This window comes from Magallana gigas, chromosome 3, assembly GCF_963853765.1.
Source record: "Magallana gigas chromosome 3, xbMagGiga1.1, whole genome shotgun sequence".
NCBI classification, from domain to species: Eukaryota; Metazoa; Mollusca; class Bivalvia; order Ostreida; family Ostreidae; genus Magallana; species Magallana gigas.
In genome coordinates, this window is record NC_088855.1 from 29,505,350 (window position 1) to 29,517,530 (window position 12,181).

The 12,181-nt window shown below is 31.9% G+C and overlaps 1 protein-coding gene across 2 annotated transcripts in view; it reads right to left on the bottom strand.

Annotated features, from left to right (window-relative positions):
• LOC105329680 (probable G-protein coupled receptor CG31760) overlaps positions 1 to 12,181 on the bottom strand; it is a 51,264-nt gene that overhangs the window by 28,532 nt on the left and 10,551 nt on the right. The window contains exons 2-3 of one of the 2 annotated variants that reach the window (XM_066079175.1): positions 6,386 to 6,438; positions 2,183 to 2,880 (exon numbers count right to left, since the gene is read on the bottom strand). In XM_066079175.1, the coding sequence (XP_065935247.1) occupies positions 2,183 to 2,825 (643 nt within the window). In that variant the 5' untranslated portion in view covers positions 2,826 to 2,880; positions 6,386 to 6,438. Of the gene's footprint in view, positions 1 to 2,182; positions 2,881 to 6,385; positions 6,615 to 12,181 lie in introns of those variants that run through there. The other variant, XM_011431021.4, reaches the window with a different exon arrangement.

Consider the following 12,181-nt stretch of genomic DNA (forward strand, 5'->3'; position numbering starts at 1 on the left):
CACATAACGCCCCCAAAGATAGTATGTTAAGACGTCTTTAACTGTATCACTAAGCTCAGCCTAATAATTCCTTATAAAAATTGACTTGGAGAAATTCGCAGTCAACAAAACTGTCGTGAGTAACACATAACGCCAATCAAGCAACCAGATCCCGAAAGTATATGAACAAAGTAAATCAGTTAAGTTTAAGCTGATGGATGACCTTGACAAATACTGCAGACATATGTGTCTATTAATTATGTCTCGTCACGCAAATAAACCGGATTGATTTTGGCAATTGATTCGCATTAATATCGTAGAAGAGAATATTTCTGGATGGGTTTTGAAAAAAAACCCATTGAAATGAACGTTATTTCCATACAGTACCGATCAGACCCAACCTAACAGAAAGTAAACCCCAACTAAACCTTGGGTTAACTTTCTGGGTTTACTCTGGGTCTACTAGAGTGGACCCAGAGTAAACCCAAAGTAAACCCAGAGTGGACACGAAGAGTAAACCCCGATCAGAAGTATACCCTGAAAGCAGATGCTACATGTGTTTTCGGAATATACAAGGGGCAGGCAGGCAGGCAGGCAGTAGGTTGGTATGATAAAAGACGGGTCTGCTTCACACTTCAGTGCGTATAGTTAACTCCAAAAGCAATTCTCGAGTAAACCCAAAGTAAACCCCGATTAAACCCAGAGTAAACCCCGAGTGGACCCAAATTTTCAAAAAGTAAACCCAAAGTAAACCCAGAAAGTAAACCCGGGGTTTATTTGGGGTTGACTCTGGTGTTAGATTGGGTCTGATCGGTACTGTATATTATAGCCAAAAGTCAAACAAACATAAATGCTTAATTACATGTTCGCCTCTAAAAAAATTCTGTTTCTGAAAGTTTGAAGATGAGACAATTAAAAATGGAATATATGTATGAATCGAAGTGTGATTTGTACGCAAGCTTGATACTTACAAATTTCTTGCTCATAAATTATCAGGTAATGAACAATTTGTTTGGCATTTGATATCGAAAAAATCCTGTAAGATTAAGAGTTAATACATACTCTTTACACCAGTTTAGACCAAAGGAAAAAAAATTTGAATTATGAACGCAAAATTGTTCTGAACACATATTTCAACCTTTTCAGCGTTTTATACAAATTTCGCGTGGAATGAATATTCTGATGTTAGATGTTAATTTCATTTTCTGTTAAATAAATTATAATAATTGGTTTCAGAGATAGAAAAAACTATCTTTTCATTCTACAATAAAGTGATTTGTTGAAAAAGGTTTTCAAATGGGCCATTGTATGTATTGATAAAAGATTATATTAAGGAATTACTAAAATACCATTGCAAAATGACGTATTTTATACTAAGTCTTACGCGTTAAGCGTTTAATCTTATTGTACAACAAATTGTGATAATCTGGACTGCGTTCAAGATCGTAGCAGCTAGCCTAGCCGCTAGTTCGTTGATATCTAGGTCTATTGAACAGACAGCTAGGTTAGCCTCCAGGTCTTTGATTTGAAATTGGAAATATACAACTGAAGACTTATTACATCGACATAAATTGTTAATTCCATGCGGAATGTTAATACTCACAATAACGTATAGGATGAACAAAGTATCACAATATAAATTTCAGCTTTGTTACTAAGTGGTTACCAAGGCAGCAATCTTGCATTTGATGCATTTCATTAACAGTTTAGGCTACGAATATCTACGTAGTGGCTAGGTAAGCTTAACGTACCGTTCAACGGCCTACATTTAGCTGCAGCATTATCCTACGCAGCAGCTACGATTTTGAACGCAGTCCTTATTTCTTAGTTTCTTTGCATTTCAAAGATAATATCAAATAGCTACAAACAACATTATTATTATAAATGGTCGACCATTCTGTTGAAATAGCATTTCAAACAGGTTTGCAATAGGAGTGTTTATCAAAATGGAGAAATGTATTTACCAAGCAATGTATATATTAAATAAACGATTTAAAGAGTTGCTAAATCTAAAACTTGTTTTTCAAATTGAATAATAAAGATTCTAAAACTGCAAGTTCTAAACCTGTGTACCTTTTAAATTCCGACGTAGAACCATGTTTTTAATTCTTTTCATACACGTGGTGCGAGGTATTTAAACACATTTTGAAACTTTATATTTATTTATATATTTATATTTTTACTTTGACTAACTGTGACTTACCGTTTGTAAAATTAAAATTCTGCAGTTTCCCTGCATTCACTCTTGCTGAATAGAAGAATTCTGATGTATTTCCTAAGTAGTCATATTCCACGGAAAGATCCTTAACATTTATCCTTCCATCTTCCATTCGATAAGCATATGGGCAAAACAAATAGTAGTCTTTGAACTCCATGTAATCATAACAATTTCCAGCTGCAAAAATCTCATCATCTCCTTCTACAAAATTTCGAACTTGTGTATAAAAAAGATATTCTGAATTCAGAACTTCCGGTTCCGCCTCCTTCCAGATCCGGGTAAGAAAGTTGGCCCTGTTCACTGCAACAAGTGCTTGTTGTTTGAAACGATTTTTTCCATATTGTTTAATCACACCTTCGCCGAGATTGAACTCTGTTCCCGCTTTGCAGGTTTCTTTGTTCTGTTCATACTGTGCAACGATTTTCAAAAATTCTGCCACAACGTCAATGTTTGAGGATATTGAGGTTATGGGCGTTTGGGGGACATTGTAGGATATGTTTGAAAATGTACTGAATGGGGGCGAGACTGCACTGTAGTTGAAAAACGTTAAGACGTTATCAACGAAAAACGTCAACAATAACAGTCCATAGTTCACACTCCTCGCTTCAAAGTCTAAAAAAGTCTTCATCTCCAACAAATCCTTAACAATCTTATTTACCCGTTGCAAGTAGAAATCTGGTTTTCTGGAGAAGAAAAGAAAAAAAACACTCAACATTTTAGGTACATGCCATAATATTTTCCAAATGATGTGTGTCGGCAAATTCGGTCTAAGATATGAAACAAGACACTGTCAACATATACATGTATAAAGATTATCCGTGATTATCTTAATGCATGTTGCTTAAAAAAATTGTCGTAATGAATACAATTCCTCACTTTATATGAATAATAAGGAAACACTTATACAATAAGTCAATAAGACGATGTTTTTGTTAGTTCAAAGAGGATTTACCGATAGCAATCATCACTGAAGAAAATATGACACTCACTGACTCTAGTGTTTGTCTTATTGTTTCTTTTACGGACACAGTCGTGTTTCTTTCTTTTTGTTTTTTTTGCTTGGTTTAATTGTTTAATGCACACCTCTCTATGAATCTTTCTCAAACTATTTGAATGAATTATGTGGAAGTGTAACAGACATAAGAATACCATAATATAATGTATTAATGTATAATGTATAATGTATTAACGATCAAAAAGTTCGACAAATAAAACAGCTGTTTTTAATCTTTTATTCGTAACATCTTTCTATAAAAAGTTGATATTAAATGTGATCTCGTCATAATAAACTTTAAGGTAGAAGAAAAGAAATGGCTTGTCGTTAAATGTACCAATGACCATCACAAAGTTAGAAGAAAGGAATTTAAAGGGGCATGGTCACGATTTTGGCCAAATTCTATCTTTCTGTTTTCATTACTTACAATGCTTCAGGAAAGCATTTTTAATGATCAAATGAAAATTTAAGAGTCAGGCGTAGAGTTATAAGCAAGATAGAGAGCTCACAATTCTTTGTCATGTAAACAAGGCCCGTGTTTTTGTTTACATAGGTTCAATTTACCAGTAAAAAATCCTTTTTAAGCTGACTTTTCCATCTTCTTATTCATTTTAAGCACAAATAAACAGTTCCTAAGGTTTAGGTCTAAAATTAGAATTATCACTTCAATATTCAAATTGTAAACAAAAGCTCTGCTTACATTGCAAAGAATTGCAAGCTCTGTAACTCGCTTTTAACTCAACGAATATCACTCAAATTTTGGTTGGCTATGAAAAAACCTTACCAATGCATTGTGAACATTTAAATCAGAAAAATAATTTTTGACCAAAATCGTGACCACCCCCCTTTAATGTACTTAAGGAATGGTTATACATAAGTTTAATAAATAAACTACATGTAAATTTCATCTAAGGGCCAGCCATTAGGATAATAGAGAAAAGGACTAAATGTTATTTATGTAGACCAGCCAAGATAAAGCTAAACCAAATAACTTTATATGAAATATGAAGACTATGCATAATACAGATTCGGAAAAAAACTTTTTTTTTTAAATTAAGCATAACATATTTGACATGTTGAGTAAAGAATAGTTGGTTTATGATGACGAATTTAACTAAAAGTAATGAAAAAAAAACTTTTAGAGAAATGGTTATCATAGATTTGAATGAAAGAACAAACTTATTGATATTGAAAAGCTTTCATATTAGGATTTGAGAGAGAACTTAATGCACTTTTAATAAAGATCACGAGAGTATACATGAATATTGATGTTAGAGGCCAAGTCCTAACCAAGTTGTAGGAAAGGAGTTATTGATGTTTGCATATAGTGTAGGATGATAACTATAGATACGATGCATAATACATGTATATAACCTTGATTTTCGGTTTATCAAGCAATTACATTGGGACCACATATACGGATGGACTTTGGTATATGTTAATTATATATATTTTTTCAATTCTTTATGCATATTGTAAAGTTCATTGTCCTTTTGTTTGTCAGTAATAAGAATATTTACCACAATACTGAGAAGTCTGGCACCGACAGGAGAGATCTATAAACCAATTACGTAATAAATTTTCAATTTTTTTCAATTTGAATCATTAGTTATTATAGAATTTTATTTTGCCATCATTCATTTTTAAACCTTTTTTTACCTACTTGATCAAATTAGCAATTTATGCTGACAGACCTACATGTAAGACCTTGTTTGAGTTCAAACAAAAGACGCTGTCAAAGAAATTATGAATTGTCGAATATGTAAATTGGCGGGTCACGTACGATATTTTCATCAATAGAGGCTTATAGAAGCACATACTGAAAAAACGCAAACTATCCTCATACCAACGAAAGACCAAATGGATAAAAATCCAAAACATCAAAGTTACATCTTTATTTTACAGACAAATCTTGATGAAATGAACAATGCATTTAAGTAATTGAATAATACAGTACTAATCAAATGTAATTGTTAAGAATTGAAATGCCTCATATTAGGCTACTTAAAATCATGTAAAAAAAAAATAATTTGTTATTTCTGATCTCAAACAGATTGATGTTGTTTTGATATAATTGCAAATGGGAAAGAAAAATACCGCCACAAAAAGGGCGTAATTCAAACGTTTCCGTTCAGTTTTATTAAATATTATGCAAGCTAAATTGTTTTCTGGACATCGCTAGTTTAAACTTATGATGATTGTTCAGTCAAGCAGGGTTCCAAATGATTGCTTTTTTGCACATTTCTGACAAACGAAGCTATCAATTGTCAATACATCGAGCTCCAATACGGTGGGCCACACCAAATACCGATAAATCATCCGCTTCGTTACATGGACGTCAATTAGGATATCAAAATGATCCGGAAAATCTCTGACAGCATATAAATTTTTTTCGTTGGAGGTTAAATAAAAGTCTCTCAAAATGATGAATCTCTCTCTTTTCTATTTAATTTCTTCGTGCAATGAGTTTGCAATTCAATATACGGTGTTTCTTTTTTTTTAAAGATGTGCTTAAACATGAAAACAAATATTTGAATCGCGTTTTTAAATAAAAATTATTTGTCTTTATAATCATCCAGAAAATGTTTCTTTTAAACATTTTTGTGTGCTACTATTGAACAAAAATGAAAAAAAGTGCTGCAAATACGCAGAGCTTGTTTGACGTTGTTAGATTGCTGAGCGTTTTGATCAGCAAACATCACAAATCTTCGAACTTATTCTACAGGAACTAGGAGTATTATCTCGAACGTCTTCATTACCCAAATCAAAGTTCAGTATTGTTTACGCTATGTTTTGCATACACGAAAGCATGTGTTTTGCTCTTTCTTGCAAACCGAGGTGATTATTTAAACATCAAACTATTCGACAGATAGGAATATGTTACTCGTTGTCAATTTCTTAACGATTTCTGAAAGCTTATACCGGTATTTTTATTGGAAACTCAAACACTGAACACACGTCGTCGAATCTCTCACCGACAAGGTTCAAAGGGATGTCATGAAAGAAGAAATAGAGAAGTCGTGAATTATTGAAGACGGTAGATTTACACCTAAAACAAAGATTTCATCACGAGAACTTTTTGTACTCTTACCAACTCTTCATAGAACACATTTTCCTACCAGTGTCATTGAAGATATGTCAAGTGCAAATAATATTATTCGTATCAATGGCATAGACTGTGAAAAAAAACATACCTTTATCGATTAATCGCATTGTCCAAACGTCAAAGTTAAGGTGTCCAGTTTCCCTGGAAAGAAATTCAATTCGTACTTATTATCCAAAAAATCACATGAAATATAATCGGCGACAATAATAAAAAAGAATGACGATCTAGATGTTCTTTTTCCAGCAATGTTTGATTAACAATTCATAAGTAAAAGTGTTGATTGAGAGACTCGCTCTTTCTAGTAACGGTGCATACAACAAACTGAGTAGCAGCGATTTGATGGAGAGAGTTTAAGTGAGTCGTGTTAATCGATATACCTCTTCACTTGTCCCGAGCAGAAATATTTCGACGTGTAAACATCCCAACATTACAAACAATTAAGTCCAGTCTTGATAAAGTAAACCTCTGCACATACATACCAGAAAGGCCCTACCAAATATTATAACCAGCACCTCTTCAAACTTACTGTTATAAGCCTGTCGGATGTCGATGACAATAGTGGCATTTCAGAATTTCCCAACTATCTTAAACATTCTCCAAACTTGCACAACATCTAAATCAACCTTTCTTTAAAGAAACGTTTGTAGATACTTTGGATTTCTTACGATTTTAAAGAAAATGTCGATTATATCAATGACATATAGTTCTATTACCTGCCAATGGTAATAAAACCTTTAAAACATTGCCTAAAACATCGGTAAAATGGGCAAAAATATTGATTTTTAAACCCATATCTGATTTTTAAAATCATTTTTTCCTAATTAAAGCTATGATAGATGTTTGAATTTTTAATAGTTTCATTTTAATAAATGATGATTTTAATGATTTCCAATTAGCATCATTACGTCAAACAGTAAAACAAAGATTTTTGAATAAAAAAAAACTTTTACTTTTTAATTAATAATGTTGGTTACGTCTAAGAAGATATTATGACGAAAGATTTTAATCATTCCGAAAAAAGGAAAATTAAATGCTTTTATTATAAATTAATTCTCAATTAATTAGAAATGGAAATATTAAAAACATAAGAGATATGTAAAAAATCATATAAATCAATTCAAAGAACAAAAAATAGAGGAAAATTCCTAACTGTTATAATCTATAAAACGAATTTTTAGTTGTTAATTTTATTTACAGTGCACATGTTTACAAAAGGCATTGCATGTATAAATCAAAGTACTGAAAGTACTAACAGTAGTTTATTTTGTTCAGAAATGAAGAATAATAAAAATAATAAAAATAATAATAATAATAATAATAATAATAATAATAAACAAGACCTGACATAATGAGGAATCTTTTTTGGATGTATTTACCATTTGTCACAACATAAACAAAGCAATGAAGGTAATATATGTTTTTAAAGCAATCAAATTTTTGGTTCAAGAAATGGATATTTACTTACTCTAGAGATAATGTGACTTGTGACTAAGGATTGGATGCCTTTAAAGTAATATAGAACAACCTCTAATAAAGAAATCTTAATACCCTACAAACTAGAATTTTGTGATATTGTATAGAGTTGTACATGTATGTACAGGTAAAATCCTTAGATTTGCTGAATTAAATTTCAAACAAGCATCTTTTCCTCCATATGATTTTTTCATGTGTATTACAAAATTGTTTCAAGAGATTGTTCTAACACTATCCGATAGCCACAAATGATGAAAAAGTGATTTAGGAAAACTTTCAATTACCGTACAGTTACAACAAACAGTAAGTCAAGATTGCATACAAGGTAAGATGTATAAATATATTTCATCAGTTTTAAAACGGAAAAAATCTGAAGGAAAAAATTAAAATTTATTTATTCAGTTAGAATAATAACGGTGTATTTTGAAATATCAAAGTTTTGAATCCAGATGATACACATCATATTTCATGCAAAACATCATAGAAATAATGTCTTTACTTAACACATGTGTAATTGTATGTGTAATAACCTTCCTACACTTTTATTAAATGCGTTTGCGCTATCAAATAGAGGTAAGCATAAAAGATGTATATTTTTTACTCTCGGATTCTTTTGTTTCGCAAAATGGTTATTAGCAGGATAATTGGAACCCTCTACCTTTCATGTAAAACCGATTGGAAACATGATTTGTTTGATTTAAAATGCAGTCTTATATTTAGTACTATGTTTTTTCAACTTTGAAACACTGTTTTATTTTATTGAAAACCGCGAAGAAGTGTGATAATGGGAGGAATTGATCGCCCTATCTTTCATTATATCCGACATAAAAGATGATAATTTAAAAATTTTATCAACAAGCTTGCTTATCGCTTTCCAGTACTTGCAGTACTTGCAGTTCTTTGGTATTGTTTAAGCGGGGAAACTGCTTATTGAACGCTGGCGTAGGAATATATACGACAACAAAATCTTTCTTTATTGTTTGTACCATTTCAAATCTGAATATTATAAAGGAATCTCTGAATAATTCTCCTTGGCAAACAATACTTCCGAATGCATTGCATCAAATCTATCAATTATTTTCTGGTACTATGTCTTGTCGGTGGTGATAATTTTTCATTCATGATTTGTGCTTAGGTCCAAACGCTATTTTACCTCTGTTTCGCCAAAGTAACTGCATAGGAGAGTCAATAAAAATTAACTCCCAAAAAGGCAATGTATATTTCCCTCCATCGAAGCTTGATTTAATATTATGCCAGATATCGATTGAAAAGACAATTGAATTGAACAACTCTTAAATCGTCTCATAGTGATTAAGTCGGAAAAGGTGGTCCTACATTTCTCACAGCAATTATACCGTTATATCTCTAGAGAAAATAATTATACCTCTTTAATACTTTGAGACTAAAATACACATTGCATTTTAAAACCTATTGATAAAATCATTACTTATCGAATCGGTAAAAAGAGTTAATGACAAATAAAGTACATGTTTCACTCTACCATTATACACTTTGTGTATTTCTTTTCATCTACAGTTCATTTGGGTAACTTGTCATTCAATCAAGATTATGTTATTGAAATCCATGGAAGGTAATTTTCTCCATAGCTTAATTCTGGTAATGGTAATTGTTGAATTATCTCCTCTGGCAAATTTACCTGTGTTCCAAATAATTGACTGAGTGATTCCAGTGAAGTAATCAAAACCATATAGAATAATAATTTATCGTAATGGTCATTTTCAAGTCGACCTATCTTCTGAGTTAGCTGGTAACAAAATACAACAAATATAATGATTCAAAGAAAGAAGTTGTGAATAAAGTAGAACATACTTTTGCATATCATAATTTTTAGTAATTCAGAGACTTTAAGATTTGTCTACCTTACTGTACATTTAGATTTTTTTTATGAAGCTTCAAAGGTCGGGATTATTGTGTCTGTTACTGTTGCGAACATTTATTGATGGAATGGGGACTCCGTACAACAGAACCAATTTTTCATTCATATAGACAAAGCACATTAGGCGGTTTTACAAGAATTATCTTTTTTACATTTGGACGAACGGCAGGCTGCTTTTGTCTGTCTCATTGTGTTAATTTTTGTGAGCCTTTTTTTTTTTTTTTTTTTTTTTTTTTTTACAAAACCACAGATCGAAGATAAGGGAAAGATCCTGACTATTTGGAAGCCTTAAATGTCATTTCGTTGGGTTATTCAATGTCAAAAAAAAAATAATAAAAGAAGTATCATGACTTTTCGATACCAACTTAAAATACATTGGATGCAAATTTAACCTGCATGGTGATTCTGATCTGTTTAATGTTAAGAAAGTATCAGTTCCAATATTAGGCTCAGACAAATCTAAGCTGGTGGAGTGGCTTATTCGGGATATTTTCAGAGAGAGAGAGATAGAGAAATAGAGAGAAAGAAAGGTAGAGAGAGGGAGAGAGAAAGGTGTTATTGTTGATGATAAATTCTTCTAAATAGTTGCTACCTTTAATCAGGGTTCCTCTTCTAAAACCACAACTACCTGTGAATTGTTTTGCTTTGTTTAAAAATCACCTTATTTGTAAGTGCGAGCCATCTTGTTTCGTTATAAAAAAAAAACGCCCTTATTATATTTTGTAAACATTTATGCATAGTGCTTAATTAACAGTAAACAGTTGGAAAATATAATATTAGGTCAAGTGTTAAATGTTATGTTAAACTTAACCCTTTCATATTGTACAAAGTACACCAATAGGATACTCTCATGTACTATTTGTTTTGTTAAAGTGTAAGAAATTGAAGAAACCTTCAAGTAATCATGTTATATATGTTGAGCAATCATGTAGTATTACATACTTTAAAAATATCTAAATTAAGACGACGTCAATCCTATATTTGGATATCACAACACCGTCATTCAATCCACAAGGGCTTTTTTTTTTCGAAACCTTGGTTCGGGCTTTTAGCGATCTAGCATATGCTACTACAGATCTCGGATGTAGCTCTCCGGGCGCACAGCATCGATTTGTATCAGTTTTGTCTCCAATAAGGTCTTTAAGAAAATTGAAACCGGCACATGGAATCTAATTTTCAGGTCGACTGCGTCCAATTTTCAAACCTAGAGCAGACACAAATGTGAAGCTGTGCTCCTGGTTTGTCATATGTAGGAGGACAAAACAATATAACGTAATTACATTTGTATAATAGATTCATTATCTAACCGTCACATGGAAAACACATGAGCTGGAATCTTGTCATCACCGCGTAGGAAATCAAGTGGTCAAGCATAAAATACTAAAGCGCTTAATTCGGTCCCCTGCGTTAGATCCCAAAACAAGAGCAAAGGAATGTGCCAGAGAGACTTCCGTTAAGAATTATTTCTGAAACACTTTATCTTTCATTAATTCTTAGTGTCTTGCCATATAAATAAAACAGTTTTGTTAGATAAACTTTTACTTTTAAGTAAAATTCTTGTAAATGATTTTAACCCTGTTTTGGGGGGTACTAGATTTATTCTGTTTATCAATAATTTAAATAATTTTTCCTATTACTTCATAGGTTTAATTAAACGGTGTAGAAAATGAACCAATTTCTTGAAATTTCTTAATTTTCATACACATTTCATTGAAATTACCCACTTAATACACACTTCAAACATTAATCTCCGATATGTCTTTTTTTCAGCAAGCCATTGTTATCAAACAGCATTACGAGAATTTACATAATCTAACTTGTAGGCTCCTTCCATTTTTTAGACCTCGACCTTTATGTATACAGCAGTGTCCTTTTATCTGACCATCTTCGTCTCTAGCAAAAAAGGACAGTAGAACTCGAGTCGCCTTGCGCATTTGATTTTTATACTTATAAGGAGTACTTTTTTACTTTTAATTTTGAAATGGTGCTGAACAAACTACCTCCCTTATCTTAGGGTTTTTACATGGTATATTACTGCCTAAATTAAAATAAAGTTGACCACGTTAGCAGTAGGTTTTCATTATAAAGAATAAACAGCATACTGACCACTGTCAAAAATGATGCATTAAAATGATCAACTTTATGGGCAATTTGCAAGATCAAACAATCATTTATTGGACAGTAACGGATATACTGTACTGAAAACAAGATATATCAGACATAAACTATTTTATGCAAAAAAAAAAATAGTACAGCAAATACTAGTTGCACGTAGTACAACAAGAACTATACTTTTAAAACCCCATGAACCAAACAGTTCTGCGCATGCCAGGTTAAATTGTTGTTGCTTATGGAAGAATTGACGAATGGAACTGTAGCTTCCAGGTTGTCAACCCGAATATCTCAGACCGGAGGCTACAGACCAGCAGCTAAATTCTGGTTTGTAGTTATAATAGTAAGGGAATTATTTGTGATTTGTGACTCTAAAAGATGAAGTAGAGAAATATACATAAT